At 42.5% G+C, this 21,395-nt stretch overlaps 1 protein-coding gene across 2 annotated transcripts in view; it reads right to left on the bottom strand.

Moving 5' to 3' along the window:
• Positions 1-21,395, bottom strand: part of p115 (General vesicular transport factor p115) — a 39,712-nt gene that overhangs the window by 6,323 nt on the left and 11,994 nt on the right. For both annotated transcript variants that reach the window (XM_089581252.1, XM_089581253.1), the window contains exons 8-16: positions 17,693-17,781; positions 16,358-16,512; positions 14,466-14,671; positions 13,416-13,526; positions 11,820-11,941; positions 5,550-5,731; positions 4,141-4,259; positions 1,301-1,439; positions 1,076-1,188 (exon numbers count right to left, since the gene is read on the bottom strand). In XM_089581252.1, coding sequence (XP_089437378.1) covers positions 1,076-1,188; positions 1,301-1,439; positions 4,141-4,259; positions 5,550-5,731; positions 11,820-11,941; positions 13,416-13,526; positions 14,466-14,671; positions 16,358-16,512; positions 17,693-17,781 — 1,236 coding nt within the window. The remainder of the gene's footprint in view (positions 1-1,075; positions 1,189-1,300; positions 1,440-4,140; positions 4,260-5,549; positions 5,732-11,819; positions 11,942-13,415; positions 13,527-14,465; positions 14,672-16,357; positions 16,513-17,692; positions 17,782-21,395) is intronic.

The following is a 21,395-nucleotide window of genomic DNA, read 5'->3' as shown; positions in this document are numbered from 1 at the left end:
ATCACGCTGCCGCCTGTTATTATTTTATTCCATTATGTAACCACCTCTGTTACCATGGCAACCCCTGGGGTACAATGTAATTGCTATGGAAGGCCGCCATCCTAGATTCTATCCATGGAACCAGCATAACGAAGGCTCGAAGCGCGACCAATAGAGCTAACGCTCTAAAAAGAAAATAATGACTGTCACAAATTAAAACAGAGGGAGGCAACGTGGAGGGATGGTGAGATCCAGCATGCACCACTGTTATGCACAGTTGGCTTCCTAGTCATTATCTTCAGGGTCATCACTTTTGCTTAAACTTAAAGAAAAAAAAAAATGCTTCCCAATTAATGAACAAAATGTCTTTGTCACTCTCTACAAGGGGCTTTCTTCTGCAGGTAGATATGCGCATGCTGCCAACGTTCAACACCACTCTGCAAGATGCTGGCGCCATAAAACATGGCCCTCAAGTATGGGTGCGCGAATATCAAACATTTTTAGTAAAAAGTTTTGCAGCAAAACTTCTGTTTGAAATTTTTTACATGCCTGTAAAACAATTTCTGTTCGTGTTTTCCATTGCAAATTAGACTAGCTAACTGTTTTTCTTCAGGCCAGCATAAACTATTTAGAAGGAGAAATAAAATTTCCAAACAAAAAAGGCGAGTGGCACCCAAAAGGGTAAAGCAAGGCCTAGCATCAACATGTGCATGCTTTCTGTGAAGGAAAGAACTAGTGAATGCAACCTGAAAACATGACACTGGCCGCAAGTTGAGATGAGCAGAGAATTTTATAATTCCTGAAAGTTTAAAAAGCTTAAATATTTCAAACAGTAGAAGTGTGCTGCGAATCAAGCAAGAAATAACATTTACAAACCATTATAAACTTTTAACATTTGCACGCCCTTATGCTCAAGTTCAACACTGGCTAGCAGACTAAGCCTTTGTTCCCACCCCTTGTTCAATTTTTGTGCTGCTGTGAATGTTACACAAGGCTTAATGTGTCCATTAAATAACTGCGTTAGATGAGCTAGGCTTGTCCAAAGTGCTTAAGGAGATATGGTTACAGGAACAATGAGAAGAAAGAGAAGATGTACCATTTCCTGCAGCACTTGTTCATGCTGCTTCCTGAGGTCTTCAAGTTCCCTCTTGGTCTGGTCCAGCTCGGGGCTGGGGCTCTTGCTGTCTCCTTGCCCACCACCGGCTGCCACTACGCACAGCATTACAAGAAGAAGCTTAGTTGCTTGGGATAGCTGCGTCTCCGCACCACTTCAACTTCACATTCAACTTGAAGTGGCATGGCCCCTTTAGTCCATCCTTACCCCTCTGTGCCTTGAAAAGGGCATTCTGATCCTTGAGCTGCTGCATAGTTTCCATCATCTCCTTGAGCTCACGAGTGCTCTCCTGATGCTCTCGCCGCAGCGTCTCTAGCTCAGAGGTCATAGACTTAATCCTCTCATCCTGCAGACAATGAGAAGCGCACATAATACAATGCATATGGTGCTTTTCCACTCACAGAAGGCACAATCACTACCAAATAAAGATGTTACAACATTACTGCCAACAACTTTGAATGCAATTATACAAGACGAAACCAGGTCATGAAAAACCCAAGAGCAAGTGACTTGAGGCAGGCCCAACTAAGCTATGGCAGCAAAAGAAAAGTAGGCTGCAGACACATCATGGCAGTGCCAAGATATGCCTAGCACGCTGAAACTGCACATCTGAACTACCTTGCAAACAGAAAACGCAGGCTATTTTGCACAAAAAATAACAGTCAGACACAGTCCTGCCTCCAGCATGTTTTGAACTGATTGATCAAAAATACAAATGGAGTGCGCTGTAAAAAATGGGATGATGACCACAAAGGAAGGACAGGCGCTCTACTTTCCTTTTCCTTCGTCTTCCATCACAATGCACTTTCCAATATGAACCAGAAACCCACCCAACTTTTAGTAGTATTGGCTACTTCACAAGGTCAAAGAGATTAGCAGAGCTTCCAAAATGGCACTAATACGATTGTGCACAAATACCCACAAACATCTGGCCAGCACATAGTGCAGCTGTTTCTTTCCAATATGTAGGTATGTATATAGAACAGGTGTTTCAGGGAAGCCCGCCACTTATTTCTAAATATAGGTTTTTTGAAGCTAGAAGATGGTTTGTGCGGCATCGCAATACCAGTGAAGGCAACATCACGAAACAGGTGGAACTAAATTTAGTAAAAATGATTACCCCTGGCACTGTAGCTCAACACATTTTGGCCATTTCTCACAAATATGGAAATCATGCGCCACCGGCGCAAGCGCGCAGCAACACCTACTAGTGAATGCCTCATGGTACACGTGCCACGTGACCTCTGCCTTGCCTTGGGTGGAGCAGAGCAGTGGTGAGCCTCGCAGTACAAGCGGGACAGAGGTGGTCACGTGTCATGTGCACCATGAAGTGCTGCATTTTGATAGGCATTACTTTGCGGGCATTGCCAGAACACAATTTTCAAATTCGCAAGAAATGCTGAAAATCTATTCAGGCACGGCACTGAGGGTGACTGCGTTTTCGTAAGCCTAAAAACTGATATGGTTATCACTAATGGCTAGTTACAAATCTCTAATTGCAACCACACACATCTCTGTAACGGTTAAAAGTTCTATACATATTAAAATCTAGTAAGATAGGCAAATAGTTATGATTTACCCATTGTCTGAAGTCTGCCAACGCTGGTATTCCTATGCCACAGCAGCCATTTTTTCGGCTCAAAAACCTATTTTTAAAAACTAGTGGCAGGCTTCCGATAAACCCCTGGTACTATTTCATTCAAGGCCAGTGCCTATATTTATGTTCATGATGAAATTTGTAGGCACAAGCTTCACAAGCACAGAGAAAACGAGGAAACAGGACATACCTCCAACTAGCCCAGCTTTCTATCCTGTTGAACTATATTTACGTATTTACTAGCAAGCATTAGTGAAGGCACTGCAGGAAGACAAATGACAAATGATAGCAAAGCTATGGCTGGAACAGAAAAACTAAGTACTAGAGTGGTTTGGTTTATGGTTTGGTTTATGGGGTTTAACGTCCCAAAGCAACTAAGGCTACGAGAGACGCCGTAGTGGAGGGCTCCGGAAATTTCGACCACCTGGGGTTCTTTAATGTGCACTGACATCGCACAGTACACAGGCCTCTAGAATTTCTCCTCCAAAGAAATTCAACCGCCGCGGCCGGGATCGAACCCGCGTCTTTCGGGTCAGCAGCCGAGCACCATAACCGCTGAGCCACCGCGGCGGCCTAAGTACTAGAGTGCACAGCCTCAAGAGTAGAGGCTGTGAATAAGTAGGCATACAAAATAACCTGAAAAAAAAAAAAAAAGGAAGGATGTTAAAACACAGAACAGGAAACAGAAGAACCAGAGGAGACGGGATGTTCAAGTACTGGAACATTACATCAGGTGCCTCGCTCACACCTATAACTCCCTCTGGCAGAGAACAAACACAAGCATACAGGAAAACAGATACTACAGTGGAAGCAATTGAAGGTCTGCTTTCCCTTTCTATGCAGAGCTACACCTAAATGCCTAATGCCGCTTGCCATTTTGCCCCATTTTTAGGCAGCAAGGCCGAATTACCTAACACAGTTGCTCGGGCTGCCATCCTGGCTGTTAATGTGTGCTGAAACCTGTTCTGCTCGCGACACTTTCCCTCAGAAGCTGCCCAGCAATCTTTCAGTGGCATTCGCTCACTCCCGAGCAAGAACCCCTCCTTTCCCAGACAACTCACAAAATCAGTGCACACCTTTGCTTGTGTCACATCACTCTGCCCCCTTCAACAATTTAAGATGTCCACACCCGAGTGTCATGTTTAGCTAGGCAAAGCAAGTCCTAGTCTAACAACCCTGCTGAAGGTTTGTGACTAGTGTTGTTGTGAAAGCCTCCACCCTCAGACTGTGGCAAATACAGAGTTGCACAGAGATTACGTATCAAGACTTGGTGAAAAAAATTTTGTTTAACCGACCCTACACCTGATTTGTCTTGTAAATGAGTAGATATTATCACTCCAACTGAGCTTCACATTGCAGAGTGAGCACAAACTATGCATCTCTTAGGACCTTGAACAGACTGTGGGCTTCCCACAAATGAAACCTGGTACATAACGATGCCCTGGCTTACCTGGTCCCTTATAACACCCTTGTACTGTAACAGCAATGAATGCTGTTCTGCTGTCATGTTGGACTCGGGCCCATTCTGCAAATCTTTTGGCCGCGGTTGCACTGCCTTTATTATTGTGCCTGAAACAGAAAGCCGGAGGGTTCTTTGAAGTTTCACTAGACAAACTGGCATGCCACGTGAGTCCCGTGGAGATTCAGGTTTAAGCTTGTAATAATGCAGCCACAGCTATTCAGCTGCGCTCGAGGCATAGCTGGACTACTGTTATCATGACATCACAGCACATGATGCTAGATGCCAAGTACCCTCATTAGATGGCTCCCTGTACCTGCGTCTATTTGCCTAGGTTATGAGACGCTAAACTGCAATATATTTCTCAAACCTGACTGCATGCTAAAATGTGTGCACTGAAGTCAGTCGCTCAAAGTTCGACACATCACAACATGCAAAATCAGAATGTGCCAACGATCATACAAAATCTTCAATCTGACCAACTAGAACTTGTAGACATTCACTAAGAAAGCACTGCACATGTGAACCTTTCTGCACTATTCCCACAGGGCTCACTAAAGTATAATGACAGCATAATTATGCCATCAAATTAATACGTGAGGAGTCAATGCATAAAAAGATTTGAAATCAGTAATGCCAGCACATCATGATATTAGGTGCTATGAGCCTTTGAACATTATCATTCTACGTAGTAATGAAATCCTTTAAAAGATCTTAATGTGCACACACAGGAATAAATGTACCGCGCTTTCCAAAATAGCCAGACTGCATGGTTTGCTTGACAGCTGTGTAGTGGAGCACTTATGACACGCCTCAAGCTCTATATCTCTAAGGTAAGAAGAACTTTTGTTCTCACCTTTCAAGATCTTTTGGTCTTTAAGGGTGTCATAAGGGCTTGCTCCAATGTATGGCTAAGATGCAAACCATATGGCCGGGTTACTTTTGGAAAATTTGGTGCCATATGGCAAAATGGCATAATCACCAAACATTCTACAATGCCATCTGCTTCTTCAGGAAAGCAAACTGCACTACCTTGCACCAAAATCCCCTCGCATACATTATTAAAGGATTTTTTTGTGTGCATTTGAGGTATGCCACACAATTACAAACAAATTACAAGTCTGAATGCAAAGTGCACCAATAGACGGCAATCAACTGGAATGTTAAAGTCTGCTTTGATGTTTCACTGTACGTTACTGGAAAGTGTCATGCAGATAGCAATGGAGTGGTAGCTTTAACAACAGAAGAAATGTTACTGCCCATATGTATATTTTACATGACTGTGAAAAGAGAAACTTTCATATAAGCCAGGCAAAATTTGAAATGACAAAAAGTATTATGATGCAGCTTTTCCTCGCGCAGAGATTTGACTCATCCAATCACTCAGCCAGGATTATTACCTTCAAGGGACTTGAACAGGCGGCAGAATTCGTAGTCAAAAAACACTTCTGAGGGGTGCTTGTACTTTAGCTGTGGCTTTTGCGCTGCTTGACTATAGCACTCCTGCTTGGGGATTGTGACCAGCTTGTCCACAAATGTGTCCAGGCCCACACGCTTCATCAGCAGCTGGCAGAGGGACTCTCTGTGGGTCAGAAAAAAAATGGAAAGAAGCCAGCCTTGGTAAGCTCCCCTCAGTGATCGCTGGGCAGCTAGGATCATGCCAACATTGGCATAATCAACGGCTGTGCCAAGAACCCACCCCCAACTAGAATCGCCACTTTTGCATTCTACCTCGCTTGAAATTCAGCAACCATGGCTATGTTCTTTTGCTATTGCTAGACCACCAGCAAAATAGGACACTTTTAATATATTATAAAACTAGGTTGAATTCCAATGCGTTTCAAGCATATGTGCCACATTTCGCAAAAATAATCATGATACCACAAGTATGCATACATTATGCACGACATTTAACGTAAGTGCAATATGATTATAAATGAAGGGTTGGAGAAAGCGGAACAAGATACACAAGACAGTAAGCCACCAATATTTGAACAGAACAAAAGTTATTGCTCTTGAACTGCCGCCTTGCTTTCTTGACCCAAGGTTCATACTTTGCCTTTCTGCTCTTTCTGGTCATAACTATTTCATGAATTTTTGACATCATGAAGAAACCCATAGCCATGTACAAATGCTGAGTGAGTTATTTGCGCCACACCCCTGCATTTACTGCTCCTTTAACAATTTTTACTCTGTATTGAGGCACTCGAAGCATTCGTCTGGGCACTCTGGACAGTTTTCAACATATTCTGCAGTAAAACATCACCTCTCTTCTTCCATGTTTAAACTGACTAACACTTTACATAAATTTCCTCTTCCCGTGACGGAGAAACATCACTGTCCTTCTTACCAGCATCATATCTGATGATGATTCTGCATATTTATGGTGCAAGGGCAGCTTTGGCGAAAGAGCACTATAGCGCAAGGTGTTTTTTTTCGCACAGGGTGGGGCCAAAGACCCATTTTCCCAAGCCTTTCACTCAGATAAGCCGAGCACCAGGCCAGGGAAAAGCTTGTACCCACTGTATCACCGGTGGGTACCCGACAGCACTGGGAATCGAACCCTGCAGCTCCCACATGTGAGGCAGACATAACCACTAGCCACCGCTGCAGTACAAACACCATATTTACTGCGTCTGAATGTGCGTAAGCCAATACCATAAAATGCAAAAGTCACAAACAGCCCCATGGTTGGCTGTGGCACTGAAGTTTAAAAGCAGACTTAATGTTTCTCTCCAGGAGAAAAAAAAAACTGCAAAAAAAAAAATCTGTGCTGGAAGAGCCCTCTAGAGCTAGTGCTACATCTCCAGCACAATTACCTTGCCATCAATCTTCAGCCCCAGTTATCATGAAATAACCACATTAATCTTACTCTAGCCTCTGCTAATCGAACCTTTGGACTTCGTAAACATAATTTAAAACAGGCTCCAATACATGTAAAAAAAACTAGCATATAGACCTTTACACGACCCTTGGGAAAACTGGTTTTCTGGGCTGTGTGGAAAATGTAGGGGAGTTTAATCCTCAACTCTTTCCTGTACTATGAGCACAGCCCACTGCCCAATAAGGTGGTGCCCATGGACTTCTTGTTGAAAAGGTCTATACAACGGTAACCGACCCAAACTAGAATACACATCTGCCATTTGGGATCCCGAACAAGCTACCAACAGTAACATTGAAGTCGTGCAAATAAGTTCTGTGCGTTTCATTTTTTCAGATTATTCACGTTACACCAGCGTCAACTCATTAAAGAAAACCTTGGGGGGGAGGGGGGGGGGTGCAGGAGGGGGAGACACTTCAGCTTTGTCTTGAAGGATAGGATGCAATAGTGTTAATTGGTCCCTCATGTGCTTAGGATCCTCACAGTACTCACACAAAAATTTGCTTCTCATCACACAACACTTTTTTATGCCACACAATCATCTGCTTCGGCAGTAGAGATCCCTCCTGCTCAAGTGCTGCTCTGTCGCCTAGATTCTGCCTACTCTTCCCAAGTAAACTCTTGGGACAAATCATTAATTTCACAGTGGCATTTTTGCTCACAACGCTGCCGCCGAAGCTGACACTGATGCCACTAGATTTTCTGCACAGCGGGAGCCTTAACACTGTCGCGTTAATAAAGCTGAGTCAGACAACTTAGCACTTTGCCGAAAAATTTCCCACTTATCACTTTTCCATAAACTTTATCACAATCCTTCCCTACATGATGAATTCTTTTCAAATGGCGTCTGCCATCTTTCCACACCGTGATCATCCATACAAAGTTAAATGCATAAACTGCCAGCCACCCCATTAAGCATGTTCCTTCTTACTGCACACAGCAACTGCATGGAACGCCTTGCCACAGAATCTGACCCAACCAAGTTTTATGAACTTATTTGCACACGTCATCAATTAATATTTTTTTTTTTTCCTAGTTGTACTTTTGAGCACTTTTTCCAGCGTTGTCTTTTGCTCTTTGCTTTTTATTGTGCCAAAATGCTGACTTTTTTTAGACTTACTTTGTTGATTACCTATATTTCACGAAAAGCCATAAGATCAGAAGAATTGGCGGGCACTGTCCGACATTTCACCAAAAGGGGTGTTTGACGATGTTAGGTGGGGCACAACTAAAAACCCCAGCAGAACGAATCTGACAGTCACAGTGTAAACCACCATATCTATTTACTTAATTCATACCTAAAATGCCTGGAAGGAATTATTATGAGGAAGCAACATAGGTTACACCAGCTATCCAGTAAGTACTCAAAGAAGATCCCAAGCATCCAACATCCGTAACCACAACAAGCATTATTTAAGAAACAAGAGCTCACTCCTAGATAACCACTGCCATCACTCGGGTGAAGTCTACAAAAGGACAAAAAGATTCTTCCAGTGATCTCCCATTACTCGAATTTCCACCCTAATTTTTATGATCTCGTCACTGGACACAATTCTCAGCAGCGCTCCTCCTTGTAAATAACTTTTTAAATTTGCATTTTCAAAGTGTTTTCTGCTAGCAATGTAAATTAATCATGAATTTTACAATTCTAAATTCTTTTAAACAGTACTGACTAATGATCCATTTATTTTTAAAAGTTAAATTAACGTTAAAAATTCCCAGCAGTACAAACCCAGTTAAAACAACAGTGAAATTGGAAGAGTCACATCACTAGTGTGTCCAAAACAAAAAACTATCAACGATGGATTTTTTTGTCAATTTTAGTACATCTGGGATACAAGCAGATGCTAATATGGAAGGTGCACGAGTAATTACAGAGCACGTGCTTCTTCCACACGTACCAAAACCTCAGTATATACGCATGTTGGCATTCCAGCTGACTGAAAATACACTTGATGTAGCTGGGTATCTAACCCACAACCTCGTGCTTAGCAGCAGGATGCCATAACAACTGAGTCACTACGACAAGTGCACCCTAATGCAAAGGTAAGCATGCTGAGTACGTAGCTATTCTGTGCCCTCGCTAGTGCCACTTATTTCTAAGAGCTTCTATGTGGTCTGATTGATGTGCAGGAGTAAGGTTAACATATACGGAACAGGAAGACGTGCACATTAAAATAATGCAAACATGCCAAACACAAGAGTTGTATGCGGGTAACGAATAACCATGTATCAGCTTTCTTAAGGTTTGGTTTGGTTTATGGGGTTTAACGTCCCAAAGCGACTAAGGCTATGAGAGACGCCGTAGTGGAGGGCTCCGGAAATTTCGACCACCTGGGGTTCTTTAACGTGCACTGACATCGCACAGTACACGGGCCTCTAGAATTTCTCCTCCAAAGAAATTCTAGCCGCCGCGGCCGGGATCGAACCCGCGTCTTTCGGGTCAGCAGCCGAGCACCATAACCGCTGAGCCACCGCGGCGGCCTTTCTTAAGATTTGCAGCAAAACATTTAAAGGTCCACATTAAAAGACAGCCCAAAGAATTTATCACTTGTATCGTAGCATATTTTTGAATGCCCTTCTACATTCCAACTAAGCAGACGAGAACAACTGAAGTCACTTGCAGTAATACACATTAACCCTTTCCGGTCATCTGTCACGTGTTGCCCGACAGCGTAAAAGTACCCGTCCGGTCAGTTGTCGGGCATGGCCTGACACAAAGTTTTGCGTACTATTTCTGTAGGTAAATTCGCGCGCCATCTGGTTGGATTTGTTGTAGCCTGCAAATTGGCTATTTGGCTTTTCTCTCAAGGGATAACAGCACCATGGCACTGGAAACATATTTTTGATCACATGGTTTTGAGGCCCTGAATTGGCGCTAAAAACTCGCAGCATTCCGGCAGGCATTTTACAGAAAGTTGTCTAATGACTTGAAGGCAGACTTGAAGGCCGCAGCAGCAAGGATTACGCTGTCTTCAGTGACAGAACGACAAACGAGGGCAGAAAGCAAACTATATTCTTTTGCAAGACATGTGAGAGGAAGCCTGGCCTCCACCCAGGAGAGTGCTTCGAGAGGTTCCACACTTCAAAGAAGTTCCGCTGAACCTCTAGTGCAACTGAAGCAAAATGCTTTCAATAAATTTTTATAACCAAATCATGTCGTGGCACTCCCTTTCTTTGGGAGGGGCTAGAAGGCCCAAAAGAATGCTGACCAGTGCAGTAGTCTGTGGGGAAACTACACCTGACCGGAAACTGTTAATTACCAGGCCACGTCCAGTTCAGCCCTACCAGGACAAACAAGCAAAAACAGGTGAATGATGTCACCAAAAAATGACTGCAGTATTAAACTTGTAACATCCCAAGTGAACAAAGTACATCTGTAGTGAAAATTTTGGCAGTGCCAGTTGCAATGGGTGTCGCAATTATGGAGGGCAGTCACATGCCATTGTCAGCAAATCAAGAAGGCTGGGTAAGCTGATGCAGATTCATTCCAATGTTTCTCTTTTGCATATTTATTTTCATTTATTTATCCTCAGGCAGGTAGTGACCGCTGATCCGGATCATGAGAGGGAAATAACTAGAAGAATAAGAATGGGGTGGAGCACATATGGCAGGTTCTCTCAGATCATGAATGGTAGCTTACCAATATCCCTGAAGAGAAAAGTATACAACAGCTGTATCCTACCGGTACTCACCTATGGGGCAGAAACGTGGAGGCTAACAAAGAGGGTTCAGCTTAAGTTAAGAACAACGCAGCGAGCTATGGAAAGGAAAATGATAGGTGTAACGTTAAGAGATCGGAAGAGGGCGGAGTGGATGAGGGAACAAACGCGGGTTAATGACATCTTAGTTGAAATCAAGAGGAAGAAATGGGCTTGGGCAGGGCATGTAATGCGAAGGCAGGATAACCGCTGGTCCTTAAGGGTAGCGGAGTGGATTCCAAGAGAAAGCAAACGTAGCAGGGGACGGCAGAAAGTTAGGTGGGTGGATGAGATTAAGAAGTTTGCAGGGATACAGTGGCAGCAACTGACAAAGGACAGGGTTAATTGGAGAGACATGGGAGAGGCCTTTGCCCTGCAGTGGGTGTAGTCAGGCTGGTGATGATGATGATGATGATTTATCCTCATTTGCTTACCATGTAGAACTCTTACTGTATACAGTAGACTCTTGGTAGTACGCTGATGGTTGAAATTTCCTGGCTGGAGTGCATTGTGTACAATGTGCAGAATTTCAGATGTACTATGTGCTCTCGCATGCCATTCGAGATGACATGAAAGCAGTCGCTGCTACCTCACCCATGAGCACTAAGCACTTCTCTCACATCACTAACGCCGCAATCACCACTCACACAGCACGCATCACAAGCATCACTCATTTTTGGACGATACAAGCTTCAGATGGTAGGAACATTTTTTGTGCCCCATTAGATTTGTCTAATTGAGATTCTACTCTATATGTCTTTCCTGACGTGCAATAAAAACTTCAGCTGAGAGTCAATGCTTGTCTGTGTGTGTCCCCTTCAGTGTCCAGTTTTCTTTTCTTTGCACTGCTGTTTATAACGAATAAGTACCCAATTATTTGTTACCAAGTTAGCTCTGACATTCTGCCACCAGTGAGCCATCATTTAAGTTTCCTAGTATAGCTATCATTTATCTTTGCACGGCTCATAAACATGGGACCAAGTTCCCCTCGCACCACCACAATGATGAGACCTGCAATTAACAGTTTAACTGTTAATGCTAGCCCTGTGGTAATGAATGAACAATTAAACTGTTAATAAAATGCTCACCTAGTGAAGCTAGGAACAGAATCATCGTTGAACTCTATGCAGATTCCTAGAAGAAATGCACACAGGCCTTGAACTAAATCTTCATGCTCATCACCTTCTGCAAGGCCAACTTGGGAAGTAAGCTGTAAACAAGGTAAGGACAACAAACAACCTAGTTCCCCCTCCCTTATGCTTGGTTTCTTTTTTTCAATCACTCTACTTTTATGCTCCGTGTGCAGCTTATCGCTGCTGAAACATTTTCATATGTTAAATTTACCAGTAATTTGCACACTCAATTTAACTATGCTTATACATTTTATGTATAGGGCCCTTCATTTTCGCGTTTTATTTTTTCTAAAATTCAAGGGGGGGGGGGGGGGGGGGGTAAAAATCGAGCAATATTTTTAAAGCTCAAATTCGGGTGAAAATTTCCGTGGTTTGGGTTTTTTGGGTCATTTTATGCAGCACAAAACAGTTTACTATAACAGTTCAGTTTTCTACTAGACATAAAATGCCCATATTTTTGCTCATTATTACATAAACAACATGGAGATCACGAACTCTGCAAAAATTTTTTTTTATCAATTAAGATTTTTGTCTCTAATCTACAAATATTTCATCCGAACGTTACCAGTCTCCTACAACGCACTCTCGTGTCTGAGCAAGACCACAACCTGCCTTTATTTGTACAGAATCATTCAACATCAATCATAGTGATGATTTTAAATGTGGAAGGTCCTTGGATCAGGGTTTTGCTAGCGTGGGTAGCATTTCATACAGTGACTTCAATAAGATTCCTTGTCAGAAGCCATATTTTGGCCTTTTCGAACTTTTCCTCAAATTCAGCCGCCACATGAAAATGAGCGCTAAAAGAGGTTTAAGATCCCTAGCTGACCAAAGACACCCCACTATATTAAGCACTAGACATCAACAAATTTTTCTTGTGACGTCTTCAAATTTGTGAACTCATTTTTGGGGACAAATTGGTTTAAATCCGATTTTCTAAGATGTATGTTCGGGGTGCAAGAATCCAGTAAAATTGGGTTTTACCCGAAAACAAAGGGCCCTAGTTAAACAGAGGCAGATGTGGGCCTCAAATCAAGTGCAGTGGCGCTCCAGGTCATTTCAGCACTAACTGAGAACATGCACATTTCCTCTAATGCTAATGCAGTAATTTTACACTGACCAGCTCAATCATGTTACGTTCAAATGTCTGTCAGATATAATCTGCGTGTATAAAGGCAAGAATGTTAGCAACTTAACGCACACCTAACGGCTCCTCTAAGCCCTCACCGTTAAGTATGCCTCAGAAAATCAGCTAGAAGCATTTTTCAAGAAGGTCACGAGCTACAGGAACCGGCCAACAAGCAGGGAGAGGTTAAAAAGCTCCCTTGTTCTCTTACTAACAAAAATTCACCATACACAAAAGTTTTGCATTCTTAACAATGCCTTCTTTTTACTTTCATAAAGCTTTCAAAAAGCCTTTTTGGCAAGTAAGGGCTTTGTGGTGCCACTACGCCCTATACAGAGTCAATTTAGTGAGCATATGATGGATCTTGTGACAACTGTATATTCTGTACCTACTACAGACAAAAAAAAAAAAAAAGAAAAGGATACATAAGGGATGTTTGTTGGGATGTTGAGGAAGCTTGTCACAGCCAGGGTACAGTTTGCCAGCCAAGTGCTCATAAGCATGAGCAGGCCTAACCGGGTTTGCAGTTTCCCACCCTGCACATGCCACAGAAAGAAAGAAGCATTAACGGAGGAAGCCTAAAACACTGCCATTCCAGTTTACTTCATTCCAAAAAAAAACATAATTTTACTACTGCAGCAGCTGTGCAGGTAGCTTTTCCTACCTTTCTGAGCATCTGGGAAAGACAGAAAGAAACAAAACTTAGGTCAGGAGAAAAGTGTGGTTAGGCTAGCTTTTACTACAGCACACACCAAAAGAGATTTCCCGGCCCAAAAATGTTTGCCCCCTCAAAAAGCAAATCATGAAACCAACACAAATGCCATTGATATCAAACTAATAGCAACAGAACTGAAACTGTGCAAAAAAAAAAATATTGCTTTACATACAACGGCTTCTGGAAAGCATCTGTAAATGCATTACTAAATGCAGCAGTTGAAAGAAATCGTGTGTCACGATACAAGTAATTAATGGACATTACAAAGTGGATTTTGCTGATATCATAACTTTTTCTTGTTGGTATCCTCAAAAAAAGTGCAATAATCAGATAATAATCCTTCTCACAAAAATAATTCTCTTTTAAGTATTCATTTTTTACCAAGAACAGTTACCGCCTGGGACAAACTTGCAAATAATGAAGTATTTCAGCCATCCCATCTCATTCGTAAATTTTTAAGGTGGGTGGCAGTTTGGTTTTTCTTTGCGTTCACTGTGCCCATTTAATACTTCTAAGCAGTCTTGCCTAGTATTTTTCTGCACTTGTGTCATGTCACCTCTTATTGTGCTTGTTGCTTTTTACCCTGATTGCATGTTGCTGCAACTTTAGTCTTCATTTTCTCCCCCTTTCTGCATTATATTTTTTGGTTGCATTCTCACCAAACTAAAATCCCTTCATGGGATTGCACTATAAATTAAAAAAAAAAATCCCCTGGATAATTTCTTTTCTTTTTCCCCCTCTGCTCAGGCCCACTTCTTACCTGCTGCAGGATGCCAGTACACTGCCGCATGAGGGAGACAGGTGGATTGCCCACACTTGTGGCAAGCTGCACACGCAGCAGCTGCTCCTTCTGTGTTGGGTTGTCAACGAGTGCGTGTGACAGGGCCACGGCCGCAAACCAATTGCTGAGTGGGTCAGTGCTGAACAGACCCCCACACAACAGCTGGCCAGCTGTCACACTTGTCACTGGCAAAGGAGAGGAAGCAGAGGCATGCAGCAGGGCGCCATTAGAGAGCACCAGGGATCTCCCCAAGGTGGGCGGCAGTGGTTTTGCCACCCACGAGTCTGCCTGGCCGCTCATGTATACTGTCACTGCCCATCACCTGCCCACCACTGGATTAGATCATGGCTGGACAAGATAAGGAAGAGCCAAACTTGGCAATGCACAATGCACAGTATTGTCTAGCTCAGAACACTCCCCCCCCTCCCCTTGCTGGCAGAAATTGCTATGACATAAACATGGGGCATACAAGAGAGCATTTAAGTGGGACTTCGTTACCACTCGCACTGATGACACGCCTCTGCCTGCGGTGTGGGCAGGAGAAAACTTTTTCTTTGCATCGTTCTTCTTTTGAGCTGGCATTTAGGTGCGATTTCCCTCGTGACAATGAGAAAGCAGCAGACACCGACCCAGCTGCTTGCATTTCCTAAGCGCTCTCCACAAAATCGAGACTATACACTGCAAGAGACAGCGAGCGGGAACCGCTGCACGAGCTGCTATGGCGTGAGTTGGCTCTGAGGCTTTCATTTCTTTCATCCACTCTTCTCTAGTCCCCAGCAGATTAAGGTGTATTCCAATCCACAACACGGAGGAGCTCCCCGAATCCACAAAGGAGCTAGATGTTTAGGGAGTGTGGGAGCCATAACGTTGCGGTACAGTAAAAAATCCAAGTTCTGAATCCAAATCGTCCATTGAAACACGTGGTTTGGTTTCAAGCAGCAAGAAAACTTGCTCCAGATCACCGACTGAATTAAGATAAGTTTCCCAATTCTGACAGACGAGAACCGCGTTGGATTAAAGCAGTCGCCACTAACAGCCCAGGATCACACATTTTTCATAGCTCTGCTCCCTCTCTGCCACTGCCACATTAATTTTCACATCAGTAAGGCACCTAGAGCTCATGACCAAGCTTACACAAAGCACTGGAGAGCACACTAGCTGAGACTTACACATATCTACTGCCAAACAGCCAAAGCAGCAGGCAGACTAGGGTGGAATTAAGAGTTAAGCATAAAAAGAACTTTTACTGCCAAAGATCACATGACCGTTTTTAATGCAAACACTGGAATGCCCTGAAAACGGAGCACTTTCTTTCAAGCTACACACACACACACACACACACACACACATACTCCAACACTGTTTGCATATTTTAAATGCTCTTGACATAAAGGATAATGCAAGAAAGGTCAACTGTTTTCTAATAACAGCACTCAAACACTATAATTAATATGCAGAGAAAGAGCTCCTGACATCTGTAAATAAGCTGTGCTCTCAGTCACAACAGAGCACAATTTTTATAAAACAACCAATTAAATACTATACCAGTAAAAAGATAATTGACTCAAACAAGAACTTCAGCCCTAAATCTAATTTTTTCCAACTTACTAATTCATGACTACAATATCTGGTAAAAACTGTGTACCTATTTACCACTGATCTTAAAGATACCTCAGCCTTTTCTACACAAGGTTACACTATTATTTACAAACAGATGCTTGATAAGCTTGCAACAGCCCTAAAAATGCTTGTGGACGACTACTGCTAAGATGCCCTTCAACTTCAGCATTTAAGCCTGCTCAATGGAAATATATACTAACCAGATCATAAAGTGAAACTCTGAGCTTCTATATGTGAGGCCATCAACTTACTGTCTGCGCATGTTGGTAGAAGAGTTTGAATGATCTGTGCTTGGCCGAGCTCGTTCTTGTAAAGAAAACACTGGAAACAGTAGAGGACGGCACATCGCAGGACAAACGGCTGCTTTTCATTCACCATAGACATTAGCAGGACGACAATGGCAGGCCTGTGTTAAAAAACAAAAGATACAAATGCTGGATGAAAGGCTTGAGGAGTAAGCTTAGCACATATACTTGTGAGCACACTCATAAAGACATTTACAAAGCTGACAAACCTCTCCTAATGCAGAGAATTTAGAAGCAAACTGTCACTTCGAGTCAACACATCTCATGAGTTGCCTCTAAAACTGCTGCTCTGTTAGCATGAGCATCAAACAGAGAGCTTCTGCTTTAATCCTTACAAGCACCTCCTGACAAATATGCAATCGGTTCTGCATATTCTGTTACTTCGTCTTTGATCCCAGCCACGGCAGTTGCATTTTGATGGAGGCAAAATTATTATCCGAAGCCCTCCACTACGGCATCCCTCACAGCCCGAGTCGCTCTGGCATGTTAAACCTCATAAACCAACCATCTGTTACTTATGCATGTCAGTTACAGTCGCCAGTCCTCATGAAAGAGATAAGATGAGCAACTGCTAGCAACTGGTGCAACTGACACCTTAGAGCAGCTAAAGCCACAAAAAATTCAGTTGCTGAACATTTTTGACAACAATGACAAAAGTGAGTACATAGAAGCATTTTAGTCATCATAACCAATATCCTCAGAAAAAAAAAAAAATGAATTAGGGTTGCCTAAACCTCAGTTCCTCAACATGAGCGAACACACATCTTCACAACTTCCTGTTTTTCTAGCTTTCTTCCATTTAACCTAACCTTGAAATTCTGGAAAAACCACATAAGACAACTGAAGTGACTGGCGCAAATCAAAGAAGGGCCAACAGTGATATGGCCCTTCAATCCTCTGAACACACTGGGATAAATTAAAATAGAAACATGTAAGCCTTCACCAAGTGCAGCACAGTGGTAAAAAGCATGCCCGTTAGTCTAACAGGGCTTGGAAACAGGCAACCACATGTGATGAACAATAGTAAGCAGACTTGCCAAACAAAATTGTGTAATAGCAATCCACAAGCTTAAAACTGTTAGAACTTCCACTGTTCAACTACAAATAAATAAGTAGTAATAAGTAGTAATAAAACTATTACTCCTCTTCCCAATGTTCATTACATCAAAAACAACCAGCCAAAAACCTTCCCTTTTGCTGCTAACAAACCTTCATCTGACATTTATGCAGCACAGCACGTATCAATTTCTAAATTAAATTTGAAAAGTAAAAATGACATACCGAGGAGGGTTGGAAGGTGCATTCACAGAAGCAAAATACTCCTGGTTACTGTGATGGCCTCTTATGACCTCTGCCACTGTGTTTATTGTCTGAAAAACAAAATTTTTCCACCATAAATATTAGTCTAAAGAGAAGTAAGAAATAAAATTCTTTGCAGAAAGGAAGCCCTCAGCCTTTAACAGAACACAGAAAATTAACGGAAATGAACATTAACAAATATATATACTTTGGTCTGAGAATAGCATTCCTAGTTGGAAAAAAAAACTACAAAATTACATGTACACTGGGTGTCCCACAAAAAAACTTAGTACCTACAGAATAGTTTCTTGCACTAGTTAGTATCTATATGAGAGGAGTCCAGACCTCATAATAACTGAAGAATTCACCCAACTGAGCAACTTCGCAAAACCCCTATCTCGTGACGTCATACATTTTTTTTGTTGCTTCTGTCTTTGCCTAGAAGCTTCTAAGCAGCCATATAAATTAATGAAAAATATTCATATCAGAACAGCAAAACAAAGAAAAAAAACTAGAAAACAAATGAATGCTTTTAGGGAACTTACTTCTACCAAATCACCTCACTAGACTCTTCATAAAGTCAATTCTTCTAGTATTCCATTAAGTCAGGAGGCCTCAATCTTTTTTAATTTTAGGGCACCCAGCAGCTTTCAAAAGGTGCTAGGAAACCTCTGTGTTTTTGCTTACGCCCCTTCCTACCCAAAATGCACATGAAGAAAGTACAGACACACAGCTCCTCAAAAAAAGGCCCAGTCTAATTAAAGACTGGCTGTATGTGAAACAGACCGCTGTAAGCAATTAAAATATGATTAGTCCCAAAATAAGTGGGTAAAAGAAAAATGGGGTTTGAAGCATGCATGAAATAACCTGTTTTGGCCCAGCGATTCCAAATGGAATCACGAACTTCAAAGAAGAGCAGACTTTACACAACTCAAACTGCTTTTACGGCAAATCCAGCATTTAGCTATCTATCTACATATATTAGCAACCTTTTGGCTCACAGGCAAATGCTGCTGCATAGGAAGGGAGTGTAAGAACTGCTTACGCTCTGCTGCTGTTACCGATGAATACCGCTACCTTCCTTAGCCATGTTCAAGAAAAGAAACTGTGTTTGTTTCTCCCTGATCATATGGAGGTGGATTAGTAGGCCTCACATTATTCATTCAAAATAAATTCTTTCATAAAAACTCATTTACGAGGACTAGAAGGGTTCGCAAACATCAATTATTCCAAATGGAATCACTGGGAGGTGGAGGCCCTGAAGTGGAGGCCCTGAAGTGGAATGTACCCCGCGGCCATGTTTGAGTAACTGTGACCACTTGTGCTGCCTAAACATCGCCTTTTCTGATATACAAAGAAACGCTCGTTCCTCCAAAGAAGGTGACCTACATTCAGAACACGCGACTTTTAGGGCGTAAAGGAAAAAGTAGAAAGAAAGAAGTGATCATCGCAAGAACCCTACAAAAGTAAGTAAACCAAGAAAGCGGTGAACCCGCAAGCGATTTCGGCCATCACATAAATCTGAGAACTCCAAGACAAGGAAAAAATTGGCTGTGGCTTAGCTAAGGTTAAGCCTGAACCTTGAAGCCTGAAGCCTGAGCTTAACCTTAGCTAAGCCAGGATATCTCGAAGCGAAAAGCTGCGGCAAGGCGGAGGACGAGCCGCGTGTGTAGTGAATACGGTGCTGTCTTACAAGGTGGCTTTAGAGACATGTACTGTGGCGTGCATTCCTCTCTGGTGTAGACCAAGATATGAGAGACAGGCATTTGCTTTCCTTGAAAGCAATTTTCATTTCATTTCATTTTCCTTAAGGCCCTTACGGCACGGTACGGGTATCCATTGATATGAGAGAGGCAGGAGTCGTTTCCTTTCCTTAAAACAAATTCTCTTTTCATTTTCCTTTCCTTATGGCGCGGTTCGGGTGTCCACCGAGATATGAGAGGTTCCTCACGCACTGCTTGTCTTTTCTTTATTTTTTTATTTGTGCGGCGTGTGACGTCACTCCTTTCGGGTGTACACCAAGATATGAGAGACAGGCATTTCCTTTCCTTAAAACCAACTTTCATTTCATTTCATTTTCCTTAAGGCCCTTACGGCGCGGTTCAAGGTATCCACCGAGATATGAGAGAGGCAGTAGTCGTTTCCGTTCCTTAAAACCAATTTTCTTTTCATTTTCCTTCCCTTACGGCACGGTTCAGGTGTCCACCGTGACGTCACGCAGTTCGTGCATGCGCACTTGTGGCTTTTTCTGACGATGGGGCCCACGCTAGCCTCGGTGCTGACTAGCCTAGTGAAGCTTTTCGCTTCAAAACCGAGTAGTTGTGCATTGACACGGCCAGCTGAAAGCCTCCAACAAACCCACCAGAAAAAAAAAAAAAAACTTCACTACACAGCATGGTAACTAAATAAATAAAAAAAAAGAACACAGAACAACGTGAATCCCCACAACAAGAAGCATCACCTTTGCCACAATAATACTTTAAAAATTCTACAGAAAACAAAAAAATATGTGGTCGCCCCTGCCTCATACACACCGTCTGCCAGCACAACCAGTGCTTGGACAAGACCATGCACTGGCACCATGCACCACCGTGCACCATGACAAAAAGCAGAGGTGCAGGATGTGTATCGTGTCATACTTGCATCATCGACGTGAGAAGTGCAGCATATATATCTTTACATGTGCTAGCACTGGCACTGTTTCAACTGAACTCGTTCGATTACGCAGTTCACACCCACCAAGTCCCAATGATTCCATTTGGAATCACAGAAAAAAATGAATAAAGAACAGACTGTGCCCGGATTTTCTTATTTTTGTGAGCTTTCCTCTTCCTAAACAAGCAAATTATTGTGTGTCAATTTTTTTATTGCAAAGGGTCTCAATTTTGGCCTGAAATCGACAACTTTTTCACTATCACGTTTTGAATCTGCCGCCAAAAATTCAAGTCAGCACTCCTGGACAAGCTGCGCCACCTAGTTTGCTTTTATAACACTAACTCTTTGGTTTCAGTTTTCTTTTTTTCTAATGTGAAGTAATGTGAAAAACAAAACTTTGACTGGATGTAGTGCGTCGGTCGGCAATCATGGGATCCGTTGTGCCACGCACTCCTCAAAGACAAAAGGCTACACTGAACACTTTTGTAGGGTCTTATGCTGTCTTTTTTTTCTTTTTTCTTCGCCACTGGTGGTGAGTTAGACAACCATGCAAAAAAGTCGAATTTCAGTTTCAATTAAAAGGCCATCTCAGAGGCTTGGGCCATCAGTGCATGCTCGCACCTGTTTCGCTTTACTGTTCACACTGTATTTAATGCAGTGTACTTGATTTGTAAATGATGAAGTGGTTTTATTTGGTGTTAGAGGGTCTTCACAATACAGTGCCAAGATATTTTGCCAAATGCACCAGCACAGTTTTGATTATGATGAAGTCAAGGAACGCCACGCCCCCTTTTCACTCATAGAACCCATCCGCTACCCACAGAAAAAAAAAAAAATGGAGAAAAGAAGGAACTGCAAGCTCTGCTATAAAAAAACAAGAACAGAACTTTGAACAAGTGTAATGTGCAGCACATTCCAGATCCGTCTCCACTTCATGTCCTCAAGCAACTGGTCTCCCTAGTGGCACAGCTGTCATTATCAAAAAGTGTGGTGCATTATGTATGCAGCTGAAAATCACAAGAATGGTAGC

This window comes from Amblyomma mixtum, chromosome 3 (genome assembly GCF_055824585.1).
Source record: "Amblyomma mixtum isolate Tamu chromosome 3, ASM5582458v1, whole genome shotgun sequence".
In the NCBI taxonomy this organism is placed as follows: domain Eukaryota; kingdom Metazoa; phylum Arthropoda; class Arachnida; order Ixodida; family Ixodidae; genus Amblyomma; species Amblyomma mixtum.
This window is presented reverse-complemented; position numbering and strand designations above follow the sequence as displayed.